Genomic DNA, 25479 nt, shown 5'->3' with positions numbered 1-25479 from the left:
GCGCGGGGCCGGGGGGGGCGGGCGCGAGGGCGGGCCGGTCCCGGGAGGCGGCGGGCCGGGCCGGGAGGAGCCGGGAAGGGCCGGGAAGGGCCGGGAAGGGCCGGGAGAAGCGGAGCGGGACGGGCCGCACCGGGCCGTGTCTGTGCGGCGCGGCGAGCCCCGGGCCCGCGGGCAGCGCCATGGCCGAGACGATTGTGAGTGCGGCCGGGGGAGGGGCGATGAGGCAGCAGATTCCTGTGGGGCCGGGACGGGGCACCGGGACGGGGGGGGCCGGGGCCGGGGCCGGCGGTGTCCGGGCCGGGCAGTCCCCGGAGCGGCGCCGCGGGCGGTTCCCACGTGGTTTTCCCCGCCGGGGGCGGGGCCGGGACCCGGCGGTGCCGCCCAGCCGCGGGCGGGGGGCTCGGGCCGGGAGGAGAAGGGGCTGCTCGCTGCCGTGAACGGCTCCCGGCCCCGGCCCGGCTGGCTTGTGCCCGGCAGGGAAGCTGGGAGAGCGGAAAGGGGCTCTCCTTGTCCCCGTGTCACACAGCAGCGGTTGAGCGTCCCCTTTAGAACAGCTCCGGTGCCCCTCAGCGCTCCGGGACACCGCTATTTACATTCGCCCCTTCCCGGAGGATTCTCCGTGCCCGGTCCCCGCAGCTGTTGCCGTCCAGGAGCTCAGGTTTCCCGGGAGCAGCTGCAGCCCCGTGTCGCTCCCCACTCCCGCATTCCCGGGGCTCGGACACGAGCTGTGCGGTGCCCGGTAACACCGGTTGGGCCGGTGCCTGTGTGAATAACTCCCCTCGGAAGGTCTGCTCCATCCTCCTGAAGGTCTGATTCCACCTCCGAGGTCACAGCTTTGGCCAAAGGTGTTTTCCTTGGAGTCAACTCGTGCCAAGAGCCCGGAGCGTTGGAATGATTTCCCCCATGCTCACAGACATCACCCAGAGCTGCTCTCCTGGGTGTTCCCAGGCCCTTTGGAGGATGGAAACAGGAGGGAGGAGTGGGGCCCATCAGCCTGGGGGCTCAGCGTGGGCTCTGTCCCCCCTCCCTGACTTGGTGTTCCCTCATTCCCAGATCATCCGTGTGCAGTCGCCAGATGGAGTGAAAAGAATCACGGCTACAAAGAGAGAAACGGTGGCAACGTTCCTCAAAAAGGTACCCCAGGATCCACAGCGCCTTCCCATGGGATGGGGCAGGGCTCCCGTGGCTCTGTCCTGTGGGAGATCCATGTTTAACCCCCCTGGCAGCAGCGAGGGACAGCATTTCATGTGGAAAAACACACTTTGATTGGTGTAGCTTGTGTTGTTCCAGAGGGAAAATAACAAATATAAAGAAAGAACTCTCTCAGCTTCTCTGTTGGGCCTTCCTGGAGTGGAAACTTCCCTGGGAAGGACTTTTTGGGGCTCTCCCAAGGAAGTGGCAGCTGGGAAACAGAAGGGGAGCTGTGGGATGGTCAAACCTGCTGCTCCAGGTGGGTTCCAGGCTGGCTCAGCTGCTGGATTTGGGTTTGGAATGTCATTTGGATGTGCTGTGTGTACTCCTGGATTTCCAGTATGGATTTGGAGAGAGCAAGGGAGGGATGGAGTGAGATCTCAGGAGCCCCTGGGCTCTCCTGGGGAGGGAAACACGCCAGGCTGGGGCTGGCTCTGCTGTGATGCAGCTGCTCTGTGTTCTTCAGGAGTGAGCAGTTCTCCCTTTGCTTCCCCCCTGGAATTCCTCTGGAACCCTCAGACTGGGGGTTCTTTGCTCCATGACTTGTATTCCTGAAGGGAATGGGAGCAGGTGGAAACCTTCCCTTTGTGAGTCACAGCTTTGTCTGGAGCTGCAGCCCAGACAGGACACCATTCCCTGACAGCATTCCCTGACACCATTCCCTGACACCATTCCCTGACACCATTCCCTGACACCATTCCCTGACAGCATTCCCACCTGGCCAGGGAAAATGCTGCTGTTTTTCAGGGCTGGCTCAGGGACACTCCCTGCAGCCTCTGAGCAGCCTCAGCCAAGGCAAGAGGAGCTTCCAGGATCTCTGGAGCCTGTGCAGAACGAGCTGCTCAGGTTACCCGAGGGAACAATCGGGCTGGAAAACACTTCCTGCCAGGACAAAAGCACCTGGAATTGCCTGTTGATCTGGGGAAGGCTCTGTCCTCTGGCTGAGCTGGAGCAGAGACGTGTTTGGGTTTATTTCCTGCTGCAGGGTTTGCTTGGAAGAGGAAAGTGGCAAATTTCCCACCCGAGGTCTGTGTTTTATCTAAATCCAGGTCTCTCCTGCCTGTGCTGTGGATTTTAACGCTGGAATGTTCACCCAGGGGCTGGGTTTGGTGTTTAGGGGGACAGCTGTAATTGGAGAGGTATCAGATTGCTGCTTCCATACCAGGAATTAACCTGGATCTGCTCCAGAAGTGCTCAAGGAATAAAGCGCTGGAGAATCTTCCCCAATCTCCTGTGGCAAATCCTGGGCAAAAGCACCAGAAAAACTCACTGTGGGTGTGCTCAGGACTGGGAATTAACTCCAACCTGCTGTTAATGTGTTGTGGGATTTGTTTGTCCCCAAAAGTGGAATTCTGTGGCCTGAGGAGCAGGAGCTGATCCCTGTGAAAGGGTCCCATTCAAAGGGATCGCTCAGTGCTGCAAATCACAGCCGAGCTGACAGGAAAAAAAACTGCTTTTCATGGCTGTGCTCATGTGACAGCTCTTTGTGGCTCATCAGATTTGTCCTGTGGGCAGGATCCCGTCCCTGACTCTGACCAAAGCCATGGGAATTGGTTTTATTCACAAAAATAAAGGCCTTTCACCTCAGAATCGAGGGCAAAACCTGGCAAATAGATAAACTTTAGACACCACTTTTAAACTGATGAAGTTCTCAAGGGGCCCAATGTACAAATTATTTTTGCTGGGAAGAGGTGTTGGATTGATTCCAGGTAAAGCAGACTTAATCTGAGCTGGGAAAACCTGCCTGGGGACTGAGGGGTGGCTGTTGTGGGAGTGAATTCCATGGAAGAGAGGAGGAAAGGGGGGAAAACTGCACAGAACAGCAGGAAGAGGTTGAGTGGAGCAGCTGGGAGGTGGGAATGGAGCTGAGGGTAAAAGATCCACAGAGGTGAAGGTGTGGATTGTGGAATTCTGGTCACAGGAGGATGGGAATGACCTGGTGGTGTGTGCTGGTGCAGCTGCAGCAAGAAAACTGGGATAATGGAGAAGTTTCCCCCCTCCAGTCATGCAGTGCTTGCCTGGCTGTAGCTGAAACTCTGCATTTGTGTTGTGTGAGGCAGAGACAGTTCTGGTTGAGTTGTTTAAGCTCCTGCTTTAATCCACTGCTTGTTTTTCCAGGTGTTTCCATCTCTTGTTGTCCCAGGCTCAGGAATGGGGGTGAATGGAGCTGAATTTCTGGAGGAGTTCTCTGGGATTAGCTCTGGCTAAGAGGCTCACACCTCACACCTTGTCCCTTTTCCCTGTGTTTCAGGTGGCCAAGGAATTTGGGATCAGGAATAATGGCTTTTCTGTGTACACCAACCGGAACAGGACTGGGGAGATCACGGCAGCGCAGAACAAATCCCTCAACCTGCTCAAGATCAAGTGAGCCCTCACCGGGATGGGGGGCTCTGCTTGGAGCTTCCAAAATGAGAAAAGTCACACCCCAGGAGTCCCCAGCTTCCAGAGCTTCACTGCTGGGACTGGGGAGGGAGGGCCTTGGTGGCTCACAGTGACACAGGAGAGGTGGTGGCTGTTCCTTGGTCACTCCTTGGGGTGTGTTTGATGTGGGGAGGCTCCATCCTGGATTTCCCTCCCTAATCCCTGATTTCACCTCTTTGTCCCAGCTTTCCCTGCCTCATCCCCACACTTGCCCTCCTGTATCCCTGTTTTCATCCCTGCCTTCCTTCCCACATGCCTGCTTTCTCTACCTCACCCTCCTTTCCCTACCTCATCCCAGCTTTCTCTCCCACATCCTTGTTTGCACTCCTTCATCCCAACTCCCTCCTCCATATTTCCCCCTCAGCTTTGTCTCCTGATGGAAGGATTTGCATTTATTGCAAATAAAAGCAGGAGGGGGTGGCTCACGGAGCAGCTTCCAGCTGCCACCTGTGGTCTGGTTAGAATTTGTGCCACATTCCATGCTGTTCCATGGCAGTTGGCTGCCTGCTGGGAAGCACCTCCAGCTTCCAGGGTGTTGTCTCCCACACCTCCCACTACCCATGTGCTGTTTCCCACCCTGCAGGCACGGGGATATGCTGTTCCTGTATCCCTCCAGCCCGGCTGGCTCTTCCTCAGAGACCATGGACACTTCTGTCTCCCAAAATTCCCGGCCTGGGGGGGCCCCCCAGGTGGTGGAAGATGAGATTGACCAGTACCTGATCAAGCAGGATGGGAAGATTTACCGGAACCGAGACCAGCAGCTGTAAGTGGGGTTGGGTTGTGTTCCTGCCTGTGGATCTGGGGCTCGCCAGAGCCTGGAATGTTGTGGTCCAGCCCAGCAGTCAGGAAATTACTGTGGGAACTGCCCTTGGCTCCAAACCTGAGTGCCTTGGGGATGTTCTCAAGGGAAAACAACCCCTGCCCTTGTCCTGGGAGGTTCAGTGGAGCCCTGGTGAGCCCAGGGAGGAAGCAGATGCCCAAATCCCAGGGTTTTTGGCAGGAAGGACTCACTCAGAGCAACCATTGTTCTGATGGAGGAGACCCTGGTGCTCGTGCTCCTGGATCTTGTGCTCCTAAAGCACTTGGAATTCTCTAGATTGGAATGAACATTCTGCATTCTTCCTGGGCAGAGTTAGATGAGATATTGGGAAGGAATTCTTCCTGTGAGAGTGGGGAGGTCCTGGCTGCCCAGAGCAGCTGTGGCTGCCCCTGGATCCCTGGAAGTGTCCAAGGGCCAGGTTGGATGGGGCTTGGAGCAGCCTGGGACAGTGGAAGTGTCCCTGCCATCGCAGGGGGTGGAATGGGATGAATTTTAAGGTGCCTCCAACCCAAACCATTCCAGGATTTGCTGTCCCAAGCAGGAGCAGTCTGTGCCTTCAGATTCAGCCACTCTTCATAAAGGAAATGATGGAAGTGAAGGGAAGGAGTGGAAGTATCCGATGGCAGAGGTTTGGAAATGGGACTTGGGTCTCTGCCTGCTCTGGCTTCCCTTCATCACGTGTCCACCTGACTTCTCCATGAAACCAGGGAGTCCCTTTTGCTCAGAAAAATGCATCAAAGTCCAACTTCCCAAAGCTCTTCCATTCAAGAGGCTTAGGGAAACAAAGCAACTTCTCTTTGTGTAAAAATAACACAAGAACGAGTTAAACCCACCCAAAACCTGCTCTGGGCGTGCTAAAACATCCTCTGCTTGGAGGGGGCTTTTATTGCTCAGTGTTAATGACCCAGCTGGGTCCTGGCCTGATGCCTGCACTGGTTGTGGCCTTGGGGCTGGAACCCTCTGGAACAAGACTCCTGAAAAGGTTGGAAGGAAAATTTTAAAGGCAGGAATTCCTGCTAAAACAGAATGATTTGCTCTTCCCCTTGGGGGTTGTCCTCCACGTGGTTTCTCTTCAGTGCTGCAGCAATGAGGAAGTTTGTGGAAGATCCTCCCTGACCTTCCCAGCTGACCATAAATTATGGGATGTCTCATCACCGGAGCAATAAAGGCAAACCCACCACTCTGTGGCAGAAACGTTGCCTTCAACTTGCCCACGTTTTTCAGGAGAATTGATGGAGCTGTTCCTAGCAGGGAGCCGAGGCCCAGGGGAGGCTGTTGAGGATAAAAGGAGTTGTCTGGGCTGGTTCCTGGCTTTGGGAGTGTGGATCAATCTCCAGTGAAGGATGCTGAGTGCTTTAGCAGCATTTAACTCTCCTTTCTGTACATTATCTGCCACAAAACATCCTTAAAAAAACCTCCTGCAACTGGATCCCATCCATTGTTTCCACAGCCCAACCTCGCTGCTCCTCTCCTGGGCCCTTCCTTTGGAAACCAGCACTGAGCTGCTGCTGGGGATGTTTTATTGTTGGTTTAGGGCTTTTTTTAAAGCAAGCACCACAAAAGGAGATGTTTTCCTCTCTGTAACTCTACCCAGCAGGACTTTATCTGCCTGATAAACACACACTTCCCTGGTTGTTCCTGCCCTTCCTGATAAAGGATGAACACTTTGGGTGGCTTTTTGTGCAAATCACCCTGCCACGTGGAGAGTGGAGGATTGCTCAGAGCTCGTGTAGCTCTCCCACACCAAACTTACTCCAGAGAAACTTTTACAGGCTGTTTTTTCCCATGATTAAATAAGAATTTATTCTTCCTTCAGTTTCCGGGTGAAATGAGATTTAACCCCAGTTCTCTCTCTCTGCCCAGGTGTCGCCACGGCCCCTTGGGCAAATGTGTGCACTGTGTCCCACTGGAGGTAAGAGCCCCAGGAAGGTGTTACAGGCTCACCCCAGTTCCTCCCAGTAGGAACATTTTTCCTAGGAATTCTGCCTGCCAAGGGGTGGCAGCTCCAGGCTGGAATCCTGCCATGCACCACCAGAGCTGCTGGTTCTGGGATCACTAAAGCTGGAGACCTTTGTGCCCCTGGGTTGATCCTGGTTAAAGCTGTTTTTCTGTACTAATGGCTTTAACAGGAAGTGCTTCAAAAAAGCTCCATTCTCCCTCAGTCTTCACTTTTCCCTGTATTTTCTTGTTTTGTCCCTTCTCTCCTAGATCCCAGCACTTGCCAGTTTTAACCACCTGGCACAGGCTGCCCAGAGAAGCTGTGGCTGCTCCATCCCTGGAATTGTTGGGCTTGGAGCAACAAGGAATAGGGATAGGGGAAGGTGTCCCTGCCCATGGGATGAGCTTTAAGACCCTTCCCAACCCAAACCATTCCATGATTATCCAGCTTGAAGCAGCTTTAGTGACACCTCCAAACGTGCTGGGCTGTGTAATTCACAGCACAAAGCAGCAGCCACCCCTCCAGAGGGATCCTGGCTGTTCCAGGATGGCTGTTCCCCTCTGCTGGAAGTGCTCTGGGAATCCTTGGCCGTGTTGGAACAGCTGGGCCCGTTGTTTGTTGTTAGATATTGAAAGGTAAAAGCTTTTTGCCGTTGAGATTCTGATTTGTGGAGCCAATCTGTTCCCGGAGCAGGAGGCCACCATAAAACTCCCCGTTGTAAAGCTCCACTGTTTGCATCCCAGTAGTAGCTGCCTTGAAAATGAAGCTGAATTTCCTTGATTGCTTCCACATTGGCGGGGTTGAGTGTGGAACATGCATTTGCTGAGGGATCAGGGCGTTATCAGACAGGTGTGTGACCTGGCTCTGCTCTGTGCCGTGTTTTTGGCAGCCCTTCGATGAGGATTATTTGAACCATCTGGAGCCTCCTGTGAAGCACATGTCATTCCATGCCTACATCAGGAAGCTGACCGGAGGGGCAGACAAGTAAGGAAATCTCTGGGTTTAGGGGAATCTGGTTGGAGCTTTGGGTTTTTTTAACACAGACAGATCTCGGTGTTGGACACGAGGATTGAATGGCAAACAGAGGAGAAAAAAACACTTTGAAAAGTTGAGGATAAAAGGAAAAGGCAGGAGGGAAACATTAGAAGTCTGTCTTTTTATTTTATGTCCCAGTTTTATTTCTGTTTTCCTTTTTCCTGTGGCAATATAATTCCTTCCAGGAAACACTCCTGATGGGAGGGAAGGCCAGATGGAAGGAAAGAAGTTCCCTAATTACACCAAGCTCCAAGCCTGTTTCTCAGACTTGGTGGGCATAAGTTACACAGAGGTGTAATCTTCTCCCTGCTATTCCTAAATACCATTGAGACTTCTAAAATCTCTTTGGAAGATGCAGCTCAAGTCCATGAGACATCCATTTGAAGGGAATTTCCCTTTCCAGGAAGCCTTGTGCACATGAAAGGACAATTTGCTGTGGTGCTACAATTCTTACTTCCCACATGCTCCATAAATGATTGCTCTAAAAGCATTTACTGTGCTAACAGCAGCCTTTTCTTCCCCCTCTTCCTTCTCTTCTCCCCCTTCTCATCCTTCTCCCTCTTCTTCTCCCACCTTTCTCCCACCTTTCTCTCTCTTTCTCTCTTTCTCTCTTTCTCTCTCTTTCTCTCTCTTTCTCTCTCTTTCTCTCTTTCTCTCTCTTTCTCTCTCTTTCTCTCTCTTTCTCTCTCTTTCTCTCTCTTTCTCTTTCTCTCTCTTTCTTTCTCTCTCTTTCTCTCTCTTTCTTTCTCTCTCTTTCTCTCTCTTTCTCTCTCTTTCTTTCTCTCTCTTTCTCTCTCTTTCTCTCTCTCTCTCTTTCTCTCTCTTTCTCTCTCTTTCTCTCTCTTTCTCTTTCTCTCTCTCTCTCTTTCTCTCTCTTTCTCTCTCTTTCTCTCTCTCTTTCTCTCTCTCTTTCTCTCTCCCTCTCTTTCTCTCTTTCTCTCTCTCTCTCTTTCTCTCTCTCTTTCTCTCTCACTTTCTCTCTGTGTTTCTCTCTCTCTTTCTCTCTCTTTCTCTCTCTTTCTCTCTCTTTCTCTCTCTTTCTCTCTCTTTCTCTCTCTTTCTCTCTCTTTCTCTCTCTTTCTCTTTCTCTCTCTTTCTCTCTCTTTCTCTCTCTTTCTCTCTCTTTCTCTCTCTTTCTATTTCTATTTCTCTTTCTCTCTCTATTTCTCTTTCTCTTTCTCTCTCTATTTCTCTTCCCCTTTTGTCCTCCCTCCTCTCCCAGAGGGAAGTTTGTAGCCCTGGAGAACATCAGCTGTAAGATCAAGTCAGGGTGTGAGGGACACCCTCCCTGGCCCGAGGGGATCTGCACCAAGTGCCAGCCCAGCGCCATCACCCTCAACCGACAGGTGAGAGGAGCTGGGGCACCTGCCAGGGGACCTGGCTTTAATTTGGGAAAGGTGACTTCCAGAAAAGCCAGCTAGGAGCACAAAGCCTCCAGGTGTCCAGGTCTTCTTTGGAGCAAAATGGGCTCCAAAATGTCCTGGGTCAGAATTTCCTCCCAGCGTGAGGACTGAGCTGGCAGCACTGGTGATGAATGCTGGTGATTAATCCTGCTGGTTTTCCTCATGGGATCCAAAAGGCCACTCAGGTTCTGCTTGTTTCCTCCTAAATTTCAGTGTCCTTTTCCCTGCAGAGGCTCTTGGGGCGAAGGTCCCAGCCAAGCCCCCGAGGTGCTGGGGGTGCTCAGCACCTCCCACGCTCCAGGCTGAGCAGGGAGCAGTGCTGAGGGGTGGGAGCTGAGCAGAGGGAAGAGGGAGGGACCCCCAGGCTCCCCCAGCCCTGCTGTGCAGGATCCAGCTCCGGAGGGTGGTGTGTGTCCTGGGAAGGGACCGGAGCCAGCGGAGGACGGCCTGACGCTTGAACTTTGTCAAACAGAAATACAGGCATGTTGACAACATCATGTTTGAGAACCACACAATTGCAGATCGCTTCCTAGACTTCTGGAGGAAGACAGGGAACCAACATCTGGGATATCTGTACGGCCGGTACACGGAGCACAAAGACATCCCGCTGGGAATCCGGGCGGAGGTGGCGGCCATCTATGAACCCCCCCAGGTGAGACCCGGGGCTCTCAGGGGCCACTCGGAATTGGGGGGGGACACACAAACACCTTTAAAGTTTGGAAAAACTCACACAATGTTTCCAGCTGTGGGTCCACAAGGAAAACTGTCCTGAGAAAAGGTGAGACCCAGGGCACTCAGTGCTGACTCAGAATTGGGGAACACACAAACACTTTTTTAGTTTGGTAATTCCAGCTGCATCTTCCCAAGGAAAACCAGCCTGAGGAAAAGAGGACATAATTTATGTCCTTAACATCACCATTCTTTGCAACCATAGAAAGAATTTTCAACCCCATTTTTGCTTTTTGTTGGTTTTTACCCTCAGATGATTTAAATCCTGGGTGACTTGTAACAGTGGATTTCACTTTTGATTTTTCCTTGATACCTGGCTTTCCAGCAGATTCTGTGCTAGGAAAAAACAGTTGCAGCCCTTGCTTCAGTTCCTTACCATCTCTCTGGGAAAACTGAAGCAGCTTAATTAGATAGAATGAAGTCTAACCGATCTGAAGATGAAATGATGGAGAGGCTGAGGATGGATTTGGCTGGAGCAGCTGGAATCCCCACTAGGTGGGGCACGGCACCACTCCTCAGCTGAGTGCTCTTCATGGATTTCCTTCCTCCTCATGGTTTCTGCCAAGTGAAATCCAACAGATTGTCAGTGGGAAAGGAACAAATGGATCCTTGGGAGTGTGACTTGAGAGCAGAGTGGCACAGGGAGATCTCTGGGGGGACACCAGTCTGTGGTGATGCCTGAGGGGAAGCCCAGAGCTCTGCTCCCACCCTCTGCCTCACTGCCCACAGTGGCTGTACTGGTTTTTCCCCAGTTCTGTGTCACTAACCAGTGTCTCTTTGCTGCAGATTGGCACCCAGAACAGCCTGGAGATCCTGGAGGATCCCAAAGCCGAGGTTGTGGATGAGATCGCGGCAAAGCTCGGCCTGAGAAAGGTCAGGATGTGTCGGACCTCATGTGTTTATGTGTGGCAGGGAAGTGTTTAGCAATTCTCTCCAGCTCCATGGGGTTATCCAAGACCCTCTAGGTTACCTAAATCTCGCTAAAGTGTCAGCAGCTGTTACATTTTTAGGTCTGAAACCCAAATCCAGAGGGTTTTCCTGAGCACAGGCCCCTTGCAGGGCTGTGGGGCTGCAGTAGCAGGGGCAAAGCAGCACAAACTCCATCTTCCCTTTCTTTCCACTCCAACAGGAGCCATTCCTGGGAGCATCTCCCTGGCAAGTGGTAATTTGGCCCAGAAGGAGCTGGAGTTGCCTCTGTGCTCCGTTTCCAGGAGCAGGGGCTGCCCTTGGGTTGTCTTCCCCTCCTTGGAGCTGCAGGGAGTCAGTGGTGTGTGGGGTTAGGGGTGCAGGTCCCCCTCAGTTCCAGCCTGCAGTGATCCCATCAGGATTCCCTGATTTCCTGACAGCCCTCCAACCTGCACTGATGTTTTCTGGTTTGGGAGCAGCGTTGGTATGGTGGGAATGCCAGGAATGGGATGTACACAAACAAGATTTGACTTGCTGGAGAAAACCCGCCTGGGAGAAGGCTCAGTGCAGACTGTAAACATCTGGGGAGGGCTTTGTTCTCCCAGATAAGATCCCACCCCTCGCTAGAGGCTGGAGCAAAACTTCTCCGTGTGTTATTTATTTCCACGTTCACCCATCAGATATTTTTAATCCATGGGATTTCACTCGTCACCAAGTGCTGGGTGCAGGGTTTGGTCTGCCTGGGCTCCGGGGGAGTTGGGATTGCTTCTGCCATGGAAGGGTTAATGCTGTGGGAGCTGGGATTGGCTCCTGGGTGGAGAGGGATCATCCCAAGGTGTGTGGAAGGATTGATCCCAAAGTGTTTGGACACACGTCACACGTGTGTGAAGGGGTTCACTCCGAGGTGTGTTTGTACCACAAAAAGCAGGAATGTGCTTTTGGGGGTCCCACTCCAGTTTGGAATGAATCACACTCCAGTATGAGCTTTCCTTTAACCAGTGCATGCAAGGTTCAAACTGGGATTGTGTGAGAGCTTCAGACGGGGGCCACATGAGCTGCTCTGTCACCCATGGATCCCACTCCACACTCCCCGTAGGAAATGCTGGGGGTGGTGCCACAGAGGCCTCTTGCAGCCTCCAGATCTTTCCATGAAAACATATTCCATAGTGAAACCTAATGCTGCAGGTGCCCTGGCTGGCCAGCTGGCATGCTGCTGCTCCTGGAAATGGGATTCCAAGGAGCCCTGCACAGCTGGGAGAGCCATTCCCTGCAGGCAGTGTGCACAGGGCTGAGAGGAGCCAAGAACATTGTGTCCTGTGAGCAGAAAATGTCTGAGCTCTTCTGGTTTCCTCTTTGCTTCTCTTTTTTTTGGTCCTTTTTTTCCTTAAAGCAATGTTCTCCATCCCCCTTTGTAGGTTGGCTGGATATTTACTGACCTGGTCTCGGAAGACACACGGAAAGGGACCGTTCGATACAGCAGGAACAAGGTGAGATCCAGGTGTGACCCAGCCAATTCCCAATGAATTCCAGCTCCTGTGCCAGGCAGAGAGCTGAGCCAGGGCTGCAGGTGACACTGGAATTCTTGGCAGGTGGGGTTTTCCAGGCACTCCTGAAGGAAAAGGAGCTGGAACCCTTGGAAATGTTAGGGATTGAACTGTTTGGGAAGCAGGGGGAGCTGCTGGAGCCCTTCACACCCCTGCTTTGAGGAGATGGTGCTCATGGAATCGTGGAATCGTTTGGGTGGGAAGAGACTTTTTAAAGCCCATCCAGTGCCACCATGGGCAGGGACATTTCCCCTGTCCCAGGCTGCTCCAAGCCCTGTCCAACCCAGCCTTGGACACTTCCAGGGATCCCGGGACAGCCACAGCTTCTCTGGGCACCCTGTGCTGTGGCCTCACCCTGCTCACAGGGAAGAATTCCTTCCCAAAATCCCTATCCCTTCCCTTTTTAGGGCTAAGAAAACTCCAGGGAGTGGAGGGGGATATGAGGGAGAAACCCAGTGAGGCAGAGTGACTCAGAGGATGTTCCCATGGGCTGGGCTTTATGACACATACGTGGCTCAAACTTCAACCTCCTCAGCTTCCTGTCCTTGTAAACCCAGTGATATCCATATTTGGAAAGTGAAACTTGACTTTTCAAAAAAAAAGGTGTGTAGAGGTGGGTGGGACTCGAGGTGGGACAGTGCAGAGCCAGCCCAGGGCTGGGGAGCTGGCAGGTCGCATTCTTGTCCCGGGCTCCACAGAGCTTTCCACGAAAGCGTGTTTTCCTGGGGTGTTGGTCGTTTTCCTTGGCTGCAGCCCAGGGAAATAGGTCTGGGCTACGTCACCTTGTCCTTTGGCTGATTGGAGTCCGTGCTCTCCCCCCAGGACACGTATTTCCTGAGTGCAGAGGAGTGCATCACAGCTGGCAACTTCCAGAACCAGCAGCCCAACATCTGTCGCCTCTCTCCCGACGGGCACTTTGGATCCAAGTTTGTCACAGTTGTGGCTACAGGTACAAACTGGCCTCAGCCATCTGGGCTTCACCTGAATTACCTCTTGTTAGTAGAAGAATATGCCAAAAATCACAGTCCTGCTCCCCATCTGTCCTATCTAACAAGGGGTTTGCTCTATCAATTAAAATACTTCTCCATTCTTTGTTTTAGCCTCTCTACAATTACTCACTCATTATTTATTTGCCTGGTTTTTACTCTACAGCTGTTTAAAGAGACTTATTTGAGGCTCAGCCCCACCTCTCTGACCCAGAAATCACTCTCTGCCTGCAGCCAGGGCAACAACAACTGTTGCTCACTTTTTGTTTCAAACCCTTAAGCTCCAAATTCTGTTGCCTGGAAGCAGCAGTGCAGAACCAAAACACTCCAAGAGTTATGGATTAGTTCCTCCTTCAGGAGGGATCTTTACCCACCCTCATGTCGCTGTCAGGGAAACCTGACAGGGGAAAAAAAAAAATCTGTGAGGGGAAAAAAAAAATAATGTTTGGACACATTTTTTGGCTGAGTAAAACAGAAGCTCCTGCAAAGTGCTTATGGTTAAAGCCTCTGGTTTTAGCTGTTTTCAGGGAGTCTCCAAAGGCACTGTAGATGGGCTGGGCTGGGAGGGGGGACATGTGCTGGGAGAGCTGGAGTGTTCCCAGTTCACTCTGTTCTTCTCCATGGGATGACACATGTCTTCATTTAAACCTTCCCTGGAGCGGAATCGCTGGTTCTGGCTGTGTTTAACACAATGGAAGAACTCTCATGACTTCTAAATAACATCCAGAGTGAAAAGTGAAAGTGGGATGGGACATTGCCTGCCCTGAGCCTGGCTTTGTAAGGGTTCCCAGGGCCTTTTTTTCAGTGAAAAAGCTCTTTTTTTAGTTAACAGGCCCATGCCTGTACATTCCAGACTGCTAAACACATCCATCTCTCATTAAATATAGATCTGTATCTCTCTTTTTATATATATATATTTATTTAATTTTGTTTTTTTAAACAACATGTTTTACTGTGCAAACACACTGTTCAGGCCTTCCCCCGTCCTGGTCTATGTTTAATTTCTGTGAGTGTTTGTTCTGGAGCAGTGAGTGATTGAGGTTACAGATCAAAGGGTAGAAAAGGAATATCTCCTCTTTGCTGTTCCAGATAATTTCATTCTCCTCTGTTCAATCAGCCCAGCAGGTTCTATTTAAACACTTCAGTCCCTCTTTTTGCGCTGCAGAAATGTATTTGGAGAGTTTGCATCAACTTTGCCTTTAAGTCCTCCACACGGATTAATTCCCATTCCCTCCTGAATTCCTAGCTTTGGAAATAGTAACGTTTTCCTCCCATCTGCCTCCCTCCCCTCTTTCCAGTTGTATTCCAGTGACACATGACCTGATGTTGCTTACATTATCCAAATGGAAGTGCCAAGCATGTGATCCTTCTTGAGCCAGGCTCTTAATTCCCTCTTTCCATGTCAGATTTCCAGCAAACCATCCAGTACAGGCTGAGGAAACGCTGTTCAGGCTTGGCATGACCAGGTGATCCGCAGCTCAGGGATCCCTGGGAGTGAAACGGGGCCACAGGAGCTGCGTGCCTGGGTTTTGTTTGGAAAAGGAGGAGATACCTGCAGGGTGATGCTGTCAGACCCCCCCAAAAGGGCAGCTCCTCCTCCTTGGAGCTCCTGGCAGAGCATTCCTGCTGTTCCCTGGGCTCTGTGCTCTTGGGATAGTTGTGGAAATGTGTGTGGCTACAAAAATGTGGAGTTTAGAGGGAATTTTCTCCTAAAATTCTTATCGTGCAGCAGCACCAGCAGCTTCATCTCAGTGTTCATCACTGTTAGCCTTGTGTGTAATCACGGAGTCTTGGAATTGTTAAGGTTGGAGAAGAACTCCAAATTCATCGAGTCTAACCTTAGTGCAGCTTTTTCAGCCGTTCCTGTTGGAGTTACACCAGGGAAATCACACCTGTGCAGGATTTTCAGGAAGAATTTCTCCATGGGAAGGGTTGTGAGATGGAGTCCCCATCCCGGGAGGTGTCCAGGGATCTTGACCTGGGTGACAATGTGTGTATCGGTCACAGATCCATCTTGGAGCTGTTTCCCAACCTCAGTGATCCTGGGATCTTTAACCATCCTCTCCTCCTCCTGCAGGTGGTCCCGACAACCAGGTGCACTTTGAGGGGTACCAGGTTTCAAACCAGTGCATGGCCCTGGTGCGGGACGAGTGCCTGCTGCCCTGCCGGGACGCGCCGGAGCTGGGCTACGCCAAGGAGTCCAGCAGCGAGCAGTACGTGCCTGATGTCTTCTACAAGGTGAGGGCTGAGGGCCTGGGCAGCTCCAGGATGTGCCCCTGATCCTGAGGAGCAGCAGGAGGAATGTGCACCCAGAGCATGTCCAAAATACTCGATCTCATAGAGTTGTGGAATGGGTTGGGTTGGGAGGGGCCTTGAAGCTCATCCCGTTCCACTCCTGCTATGGACAGGGACACCTTCCACTATCCCAGGCTGCTCCCAGCCCCATCCAGCCTGGCCTTGGACACTTCCAGGGATCCAGGGGCAGCCACAGCTTCTCTGGGCACCCTGTGCCAGGGCCTCATCCCCCTGACAGGGAAAAAATTTCTTCCCAATATCCCATCTAACCCTGCCCTCTGGCAGTGGGAAGCCATTCCCCTGTCCTGGCACTCCATCCCTTGCCCAAAGTCTCTCTCCAGGTTTCTTGGAGCCCCTGTAGGCACTGGAAAGGACTCTCAGGTCACCCTGGAGACTTCTCCAAGCAAATATCTCCAGATGAATTCCCCCTCCTCTGGGCTCACTCCAGCAGCTCCACGTCCTTCCATTGCTGAGCAGCCCAGAGCTGGAGGCAGCTCTGCAGGAGGGGTCTTGGCAGGACATGAGGTGTCACTGCTGTCCCTGCCTGCTGCACTTTGGGGTTGTTGCTGATGCATGGAATGTCATTATTCTCTTGCCAGTTGTTCCTGGAGCCTTTCAGCCCCTCCTGTGCCTGTATGGCCGAGCTGGGAACTCTGGATCAGGCTCCCTGCGGATGCTGATAGCGCTGCCCCTCCAGCCCAGGGCTCCTGGTGCCCCATGAGCAGGGAGTTAATTAATGGCACTGCTCACTGGCTAATTAGCCATCCATCACCCCGTTAGTTATCTCCTTCCTGTCCTGTCTGCTCCTGCTGCCTGTGGTAAAGCTGTCCTTTAAGGAGCACGGGGTAAGGAAAGCTGCCTTTGTTTGGGAGGAGTGGAATGAGGGGATTGTGCTCCAGCAACGGGAATGGAGCTGGTCAGGGTGTTCTGCATGCCCTGAGCGTGGGATTGGGAAGTGCTGGTTTCCCTGTGAGCCTCCATGGTTTCCACCCCTTAGTGCCAGACTGCTTGCCCTGACCCCACCTGGAAACAAGGAACACCTCTGGGCTGAATCCAGCGCTGGAGAGGGAGAGCAGATGGAACCCTGCTCTCTCTGGAGCACGCAGCTTCCTCCTAGGAGCTGATAACCGGGGCCGATTACAATCCAGCGGAGCCGGGTGTGCAAAGGCTGGCCCTGAACGTGAGGAGGATGAGATCATCTCCTGGCATGGCTGATCCCTGAGCAGCCCAGGCTGTGCCACACTCGGGCAGCCTCGCAGGAGGTCCCGCAGGTCTGTGGCCCACATGTGGCCCACCCGGGGTGCTGGGAGCAGCAGGAAGCCGGTGGGTGTTCCCAGAAGGGCTTCACTCCCATCTCTAATCTGAAGCAGGGAGATAAACAAAATGGGAACGGGTGGCTCCAGCCTTCCGTGGAAATTTCCATCATCCACTGATTCACTGGGTCGGGCTGCAGCTGATTTCATGTTTTAGAGCTTCTCTCCCTAACTGCCCTTTCCACAGAGTGAGGATGGTCCTGCCAGGTGGGATTCTCCCTCAGCCTTCAATGGCTTTGGCTCTAGGATCCCTCAATTATTCTTGAATGTTCATAAATCTGTGGAAAGCTTAGTCACTCCTGGCCTGGGAAACCTTTGGGGTCCCATTAAATGTGCAAGGCTGGAGATCAGAGACACTACCTCATCCTGGGATGGTGACAACGGCCGTGTCTGAGCCCCGGTGAACTCCAGGAGGAGCTGGAATCTGGTGGCTTTGGGGTCCAGTACCTTGCTGTCCCTTTGTCCCCAGTTTGTGATGTGGGGCTCCCCTCTGTGCTGACCCCCCAGGCAGTTTTGGGGAGAAAGCTGCACTTTGGAGTAGTTGATGTTCTCTCTGGGACTGTGCAGAGAAAAGTCCATGTGCGTTCCCATACAATATCCAAGTATTCATCTGAAAAGCCCTTTAGGATGAAAGGAGCTCTACAAATTAATTATAATTGGATGAGGACCAGGAGGTCTGATGTTTGTGGAGTGTGGATGTATTTATAGAACAGCCAGATGTGAGGCAGGATCCATGGAACTCGGATCTGTCCGAGGGCAGCGTGGTAGATTCACCTCCAGCTTGGGAATGGGAAAAGGGGCTGCTTTTCTTCCATGGAAATGGGAAAGCTGATGGCACTGGAATTGTCCTGTGGTTTTCCTGAGCCTGCAGCTGGGTGGTTTCTGTATTTCTTTACTATTCCTTTTATGTTGGCCTCTCGCCTGCTGCTCCAAGGAGCCACCCCCGTGGAGTTGGCTTTGGACACGCAGCCGTTGCTGTCCTGGCTCAGGAAGGGAGAGCTCTGCTCCAGGGGGGAACTCCGGGGGTTTGGGGACTGTGAGAACGAGTTCCTTTGCTCTGAGGTGCCTCCCCAGGTAAGATGAGGCAGGAGGAAGAACGGATCCCTCCCGGCCTCCAGGGGTGTCTGGGAAGCATCAGGGCTCAGCACTGGTTCCAGCTGGAACGGGACATAACCAGCACGTGCTGCTTGGCCAGCTCAGCACACAGAGCTCAGGAAGCTCGGGAAGTCCATGATGTGCAGACACAGGGTGGGATAAAGACCCTCTGAGTGAAGATGATGATGTTGCAATGGCCACTTCATCACATTTCTGAGCTGGATGAGGCCGAATATCCCACATGATTTTCCATCCTGTCTTCTGTCCTTGAGCAGCCTCCCCTGTCCATCTGGTTTTAGAAAACAGCTGGATTCGTTTGGATTCCACTGAGAATGCACTTTGGGTTGGTATTCAACACTGAGGGAGTGCTCAGGGTGCAGATGGGGGATCCCTCCCTGGGGCTGCTGCACCCCATCCCTGCTGTCACCTCCTGCCAGTCCACTGAACTGCTCCACCATTAACTTCATCAGCTGTGGAAAGAGATTCCTGATGTTTTACAGACGCTTTAAAACTCCTGGATAATTGGATTTGGGGGCTGGCTGGCTTTGTCTCTTATCACAGGTATTTGTGACAGCTCAGCGCAAACACGACGTCATCGTCATCCTTGCAGTGAATTGCATCTTCCAGCTGCCTTAACATCCCCCCAGAGTTCCTTTAGGGTGGTTTAATGTGCCTCCAGAGGTTCTTTGGGATGGTTTAGCATTCCCCCAGAGTTTCTTTGGGATGGTGTAAGATATAACCCCTTTACAAGCGTTGTGCAAGAGCCCTTTGCCCTCGAGTCTGTGCTCTGAGCTCTCCTGGGGCTGAGCCCTGGCCTGGCACCAGTGACACGTGTCCCATCCCTCCCTGGGACAGCCCCGAGCCCGGGCCCTGCTTTTATTAGAGCCCAGCAGGAGCTCTGAGGCAGGCTGTCCTGCCATGGCATCAGGAATCCTCTTCCCAGGGAGAGCCAGGCTGCGGGGAGCGTTCACTGACGGGGAAGGACTTCCCTGGCTGCCCTCCCACCAGCCCATGAGCCGCCTTAGCCTTAAATGTCCCAGCTGCTCCGGGGAGGAGGATGCTGGATTAGCTCAGCAGGAATCTCCTGGGAAGGGCTTCAACTCTCCCTGACCTGTCACTTGCTCTTGGAGAAGTCGCTTCGTTCCTGCACCTCAGCCACGCTCCCCGTGCGAGGGGCAGGACTGCCCGGGAAAGCGCCTGGAAGTCAGCAGAGGGAAGAGCAAAGCTGGGATTTATTCACACATGGGAAGGACAGATGGCTGCCGAGCTCTGCCGTGCCTTCAGCAGAGGGAGCAGGTCGGGAATAACGGCGTGGGATGCTCACAGCATGGGATGGTGACAGCGTGGGATGCTCACGGCTGTCCTGGGACGTGGATCCCGAGCCTCCCTCCTGGCTGGCAGCTCCCCGGGCTCCTCACTTGGCTGCTCCCCTCACCCTCCGTGGATAATCCTGAGGCCACCCAGAAGTTTTTCCATCCTGCCGAGGTGTTTGTGTTCCCATCCTTTTCCCTGTTCACCCTCATCCCTGTGCAGCTCCTGCCTCCAGTGGGTTGAAAGGCTCTAATCCCAGCCTTGATGCAATCTCCACTGGGGTGATGCATTGTCCAGAGCCTCCAGGCCTTGCTGCTGGATTTTTGTCCCAAAGCCAAATGCTCGTTGCTCCATTAACCCCTCCCTGCCCTCCCTTTGGAGCTGGTGCCACTGGGCTTTGGGAGTCTCAGGCTGCAGCAATAACAGGGTGCTGGGAGGGTCCTGGTGATGCCAAGCTCAGGATAAGGATCTTTCTCCCAACAGTCCCAGCCTGATGTTCATTAGGGCCTTTAGAACATAATTAAATTATCATGGTGGTGTGAGAGGAATGTTGGGGTTTGGAGGGACTGTCCTGTCAGGATCAGGACGTGTCCTCAGTTCGGGGGGGAGCGAGGTTCCAGTCTGTGGATGTCTCAGAGGCCTCAGCAGCATGCCATGAAAAAGCAGGCATTTAACATGGAAATCCCCAGAGGGGGAGATTAAAGCCAACAGGTGCTGGAAAAATGTTTCTGCATATTAGAACTTAATTAGATTGGAAAATGAATTCCAGATGGGCTAATTATGCGTGAGTTGTTGCAGGTCCCTTCATGCAGGGCAGGATTGTGTTTGGGAAGCTGATTGGATCTGATTCCTGCCTCTTGTGGTATCACTGAGATCTAGAAGCAGGTTGGCTCTGGGGTCCTGTGATCTCCCAAAAAATGTCTCCACGGCTCCTCCTGCTCCTGTCAGAGCCAGAGAGATCTGAGGCCACAACCTGTCATGTGCGAGGAGCAAAGATCCTTATCGGGATTGCCTTTCAAAGGAGCTTCAAAGACTGGGAGATTTTTTTTCTTACAGAGGGAACAGTTCCTGGGGACAGGGGGTGCTTGGGGAGGGGGTCGGGAAGGGGGGCTGTGCCTGGAGGGGAGCAGCGTGCCGGAGCCTGCTGGGACAAGGTCTGACTGGGAGAGGGGTGGTGCTGGCTGCTGCTCCCCATAGCTGTGTAAACACCAGGGAGAGCGGGGGAGTGGTGCTGGAGTGGTGCTCTCCGGGAGAAAACACGGCTGGGAGTCCTGGAATCAGCCCTGCATGGTGCTCCCTGGCTCAGCTCATGGAATGCTGCTCCCATCCCACGCGGGAAGAGCAGGACCCGCAGCCTTTGGGGGTGACAGCTCCAGATCCAGCTCCCGCCACCGAGAGCCCATGGAACGTCCAGTCCAACGTCCCTGCCTGGGAATTCTGGGCGTATGATTTATGTGGGGCTCCATGAATGATTTATGCCACGTTAAGTGATGATTTAGGGAGAAAACACAACCCCCTCGTATGGAATCTTTAATGAAAAGTGTCAGTTCTCCAGGATTTATTTCCGAAGCGGCGTTTGAACCCGGCGTGTTTGACATCAATCACGTCTAATTGTCAGGTTATGATTAATGAACATATGCCGGCCGTTTGTCTGCCTAATTAAACTTTCTGTTCCCTTCGTCTGGCAAAGCAAAACAAGTTTATGCCGTGGGATGTGCTGGTTCCAAGGGTCTGGGTATGAGAAAGTGCCCGGATTCCCAATTCCCAGGTGAAGAGTTGGCTGAGGCACTCCTGGACTTGCAGAAAGGCAGGTTTGCCTCGGCTGAGGAGCCAGGGATGACCTGTCCTTTAAGATGGAGCTGCTGCCTAAATGGCATTTAAAATCCCCTTGGGCTTCACACCACTTCCACGCTCAGGAATAATCCAGCTCTTTTTCTTTCAGGACATAGACAAGTTTGGGAACGAGATCACCCAGCTGGCTCGCCCGCTCCCGGTCGAGTACCTCATCATAGACGTGAGTATTCCCTGCACATGTTTGCTTCCCACAGGAGATGGTCAGAGTGGAGCAAACTCCTAACCCACCTCTGAAATTCCCAGTGGAAGGGATTCCTGAGACAGATTATCCTCCTGTGCCTGCTGCTGCCAGGCATTCCTAGCAGGGAGGTGGCTGCCCTGCTCCGTGGGGTCGGTGTGGTGCCAGGGAACACATTTGTTTTCCAGGAAAGCACTGCCTGGTGCCTTATCAGGGCTCTGAGCTGGCCCAGAGCCACATGGCCGGGAAGCAGCAGCCCCATGGACCCGTGTCCCGGGCACTGCCTAATGAGGAAACTCCAGAGCAGCAATTAGGGATCCATCTCCTTTGAGTGACTCAGCAGGTTGTCCAGAAATGCCTTTTCTTGGAGGAGGGAATTCACTCTCTGGCACAGCTTGGCCAGAGCAGAGCTGCTGCCAGGCACGGCACAGCTCAGCCCCGGGGGCTGGGAAACAAAGTTAAAGCGTGGAAGGCAAGAAAGCAAATAGTTGGGATGCCAGATGATATTGCTGGAGTTAGAGATGGTGCCAACAACCGTTAGATCCACCTGGAGCAGCCTCTCTGGTCCAGCTGCCCCTGGCACAGGCAGTGCCAGAGCACAGGAATTCCTGCAGGAGTGAAGGCACCTGTTCCTGGGATACCTGGGGTGACACTGGGATGAAAACAGGGGTGGAACGTGCATGAGGATCCCCCCAGGACCTCCCTCCAGCAGCAGCTGCCTGGCACAGGGCACAGCTGTATCCCAGTGCAGAGAGAGGTGCCCTCCATGGCATCTGTCAGGACCAAACCCATCATGTCCTTAGAAAAGGAGCCAAGGAGTGTGGTGATGGAATATCACTTTAAATGAAATTAAAAGCCATAAGATCCCTGCAGGATCCCTCACTGTTTGACTGTGTTGGGATCATAGCCATGGCTGTTCTCAGCTATCTGGACTTGCTTCCTATATCCCACTGGTCTCTGATCATTCTTCCTTGTATTTTTCTTTTTTTTCTTTAGATTACTACAACTTTCCCCAAGGATCCAGTCTACACTTTTTCTATTTCTCAAAATCCATTCCCCATCGAGAACCGCGATGTGCTGGGAGAAACTCAGGTGAGGGGCAATTCCTGACAGAGCCAGGTTCCATAGGGATGGGCTCTGTGTCCCTCGTGCTCACTGATATCTGCAGAGGGACAGCTGTGCCCTCAAGTCACCCCTTCCCGCCCTCAAGTCACCCCTTCCCGCCCTCAAGTCACCCCTTCCCAGCTCAGCTTGCCAAGATCCTTCCTGCACGGAGCAGTGTCTGCATGCTAATGCTGAGTGCCGGCTGCTGCCGAGCTCCCACCGGATCCACCATGGCATCAGGGCTCCCTGTGCCTGCCAGGCAGCTCCAGAGGGGCCAGGGGGCTCCAGCCTCATGGTGACAGCACAAACCTTCTGAGACTGGGGTCTGTTCCTGCTCCCAGAGTGCTGCCTTCTCTTAGTGGATGGAATCTTTAAGCACAGAAAGCTGCAAGAGGCCAAGGCACAGGATGGGGAGGAAGGGGCTGCTCTGTCCTCTTCACACTCTTCTGTAGGAACAAGGCTGGAGTTGCCTGGCTCCCCCTCAGCACCTCCTGGATCTGAGATCAGCCCTGTGGGTGCTGGGGTTGGTCAAGAGGAGCTCATTTTTCCTGGAAGTTGTTAGCTGGGTTTCAGTCAGCCAGGCAGGGATCTGATTTTGGGAATCAGTCCCTGCACATTGCAGACAACAGCCAGAGGGGCAGGAATATCTGTTGGTGAATCCAAATAGGAATTGACTTCTCCTCATTACTGTCCCCTCTCCCCAGGACTTCCACAGTTTGGCCACATACCTGTCCCAAAATACTTCCTCCATTTTCCTAGACATCATTTCTGATTTCCATCTGCTCCTCTTCCTGGTCACAAACGAGGTCATGCCTCTGCGGGTACGTAACGGGGCTGGCAGGGTCCTGTCCCCACACCATCCCCCCCTGGGCAGGGCCTTGTGCCAGCTCTTCCCAACCAAGCTGTTGGGAGAAGGTTTAAAGAGTTTTAAAACCTTTTTTAAACTCTAAACACAAAGTCCCTGAGCTGCTGAGAGCATTGAGGGGTGGGGGGGGGGGGGGTTGTCCACATGATCCCAGAGCCAACTTGGCTGCGGCTCCCAGAGCTGGAAATGTTTAAAAAATTATCTCAGAATCAGGAATTTGGTGGGAACAATAAGGAGATCAGAGCCCCCAGAAGTCAAGGCCAGCGAGGTCCTGGCTGTGCAGCTCTGCTGCCCTTGGCTGGGCACCGGGGGCCTGGCAGCTGCCCCGCAGCTTCCCAGTGAGATCCAGCTGCGCCGTGCTTGCCGGAGGCTGCGCGTGCGCGAGGCTGCCGGGATGACCGTGGGCAGCTGGAGATCAGGATGGGAACAGGGATGGGGGCTGGAGTGCTCCAGCGTGGAGGGATTGCACCTCTGGAAGTTGGGAGTGGCCCACAGTGCCAGGACAGTGTCCTGCAGGTGTTGGGAATACCTCCTGGAAGCAGAGGAACGGAGCTTTTGGGGTTTTGGGATCTGTCTCAATGCTGGGGAGCAGAGGGATAAACCAGGGCACCCCAAGGATGTCAGGAAAGGGGGAACAACTCAGATTCAGGGCCCTGCCTTGCACTGGAGGGGTCCCCAGTGCTCATTTCCCACCTGTGACTTCCAGGACAGCATCAGCTTGTTGCTGGAAGCCGTGAGGACGAAAAATGAGGAGCTTGCACAGACCTGGAAAAAATCAGAGCAGTGGGCGACCATCGAGCAGCTCTGCAGTAAGAGGGGGGTCCCTGGGACAGGGTGTCCCTCAGGGAGGGGGGGTCCCTTGTCCCTTGTCAGAGCTGGCTGGGGGTTGTGTGGAGCTGCTCCCAAGCTGTCACAGAGGCTACTGGAGGCTCGTGGGGAGGAAGCTGTTCTTGGTCATGGGATCCTGGAATAGTTTGGGTTGGAAGGGATCTTAAATCTCATCCCACTCCCCTGCCATGTTCCACCAGACCCGGTTTGCTCCAAGCCCCATCCAGCCTGGTCTGGAGCAGGGCTGAGCAGGGGGCTGCAGGGTGGGATGTGCAGCGGGATCCCAGCACTGCCCCGGGCTCTCTCCCGCAGGCACGGTGGGTGTCCCGCTCCCGGGACTGCAGGAATACGGCGCCATGGGGGGCTCGTCGCACGCCGTGGCCGCGGCCATGTGGCCCTGCCAGCACTGCACCTTCATGAACCAGCCGGGCACGGACCACTGCGAGATGTGCAGCCTGCCCCGTTCCTAGCCCCGCTCCTGCCCGGAGCCACCCGGAGCGGCCTGTCCCTTCCCTCTCCTCCCTTCAGCTTCCAGCCTGGGCTGTGGAGCCAGGCACGGGTGGCTCCAGCCCCCCGGTTACTCCTCGCTCCCTTTTGGGGGCTCCCAGCCCGGACAACCAACGCTTTCCTCAGCCCGTGCCTGGGCTGGCCCCTGCCCCCACCCTCAGCTGCTGCCAGCCTGCCCTGGGGGAGCTGGCGGGTGTAGGGAGCTGCCCGTGCCCGTTTCCTACCCAAGGGGAGAGGGAGGCTTTGGCATCTCCCTGCCCACAGCTTTGCTCTCATTCCCTGCCCGAGTGCCTGGATCCCGACAGCTCCGGCACTGACCGACCCCGGCGGCACGGGCAGGTGGCTGTGACGTTCCCAGAGCAGGATAGGCACCCCTGGACACCAGGCATGGGGTGGGCACGTGCCAGCTCGTGGCCTGGCACTGCTTGGTGAGCTTTGGCATCCCGTGGGGGCTGTGGGAGGGGCGTCCCCTCCGGGTGCCGTGTCCCCCCACTGTGCGCGGCTGGGCTCCCAGGGAAAGGTTGCAGGGCAGACACGTAACTCGGGCACCCACCTCGCCTCCATCGTGCCCTGGGAGCCAGTCTCCAGTTGGTGCCTTCCCACATCCCTCCAGAGTGTGTCCTGGCCGGAGCTGGGGATCGGGGGTCTTTCCCCCCAGCCTCCCTTCAGCCCCCAGCTGAGGCTGCCCTGGGCACTGCTGGGTAGGGGAGAGGGGCAGGCGGATGCTGGAGGAGCTCAGCCCTACTCTCACATGGCCTCTGCCCCCCAGGCCCATCCTGGAGCTCCCCAGCCCTGGCTCCGTGGGCTGTGGTTCAGTCCCGGGGGCACTGGTTCCAGCACTGCCCCGTGTCCCCTCATGGGAGGGGTCTGGAGGGCCTGTCCTGCTCCAGGACAGCACTGCCCAGACTCCAGTGGGGCAGGGACCCCCAGCCCTCTGCCCCTCGCTGGGGCTTTCCAAAGGCTTCATCCCAAGGCCCGGCTCTGGGCTGCGGTTGCTTTTCCCCTGGGTGTGCTGGGGTTGGGGATGCAGCGCTGGGAGCGCCAGGGCCGGGCTGGGCTGACCAGGCGCGGGGGCTGCAAGTAACGTGGAATAAAAGCACCTCAAACCGGAGCCTCCTGCACTCTGTCACCTGTCCCGGGATGCTCCACATTCCT

General features: G+C 54.2%; 1 protein-coding gene across 1 annotated transcript; it reads left to right on the top strand.

Annotated features, from left to right (window-relative positions):
- The first annotated feature begins 34 nt into the window (after positions 1-34).
- Positions 35-25435, top strand: NPLOC4 (NPL4 homolog, ubiquitin recognition factor). The gene is made up of 17 exons (XM_005530677.3): positions 35-194; positions 1054-1134; positions 3443-3555; positions 4196-4375; positions 6296-6344; positions 7261-7355; positions 8629-8752; positions 9282-9461; positions 10325-10411; positions 11860-11931; positions 12811-12937; positions 15052-15212; positions 20931-21002; positions 22017-22112; positions 22829-22945; positions 23696-23798; positions 24130-25435. The coding sequence occupies exons 1-17, from the start codon at positions 180-182 to the stop codon at positions 24285-24287; spliced, it is 1830 nt and encodes a 609-aa protein (XP_005530734.1). The 5' UTR covers positions 35-179; the 3' UTR covers positions 24288-25435.
- The last annotated feature ends 44 nt before the right edge of the window (positions 25436-25479 follow it).

Source organism: Pseudopodoces humilis, chromosome 21, assembly GCF_049639895.1.
Source record: "Pseudopodoces humilis isolate 2021_Gansu_Grassland_sample_001 chromosome 21, ASM4963989v1, whole genome shotgun sequence".
Classification (NCBI taxonomy): domain Eukaryota; kingdom Metazoa; phylum Chordata; class Aves; order Passeriformes; family Paridae; genus Pseudopodoces; species Pseudopodoces humilis.
This window is presented reverse-complemented; position numbering and strand designations above follow the sequence as displayed.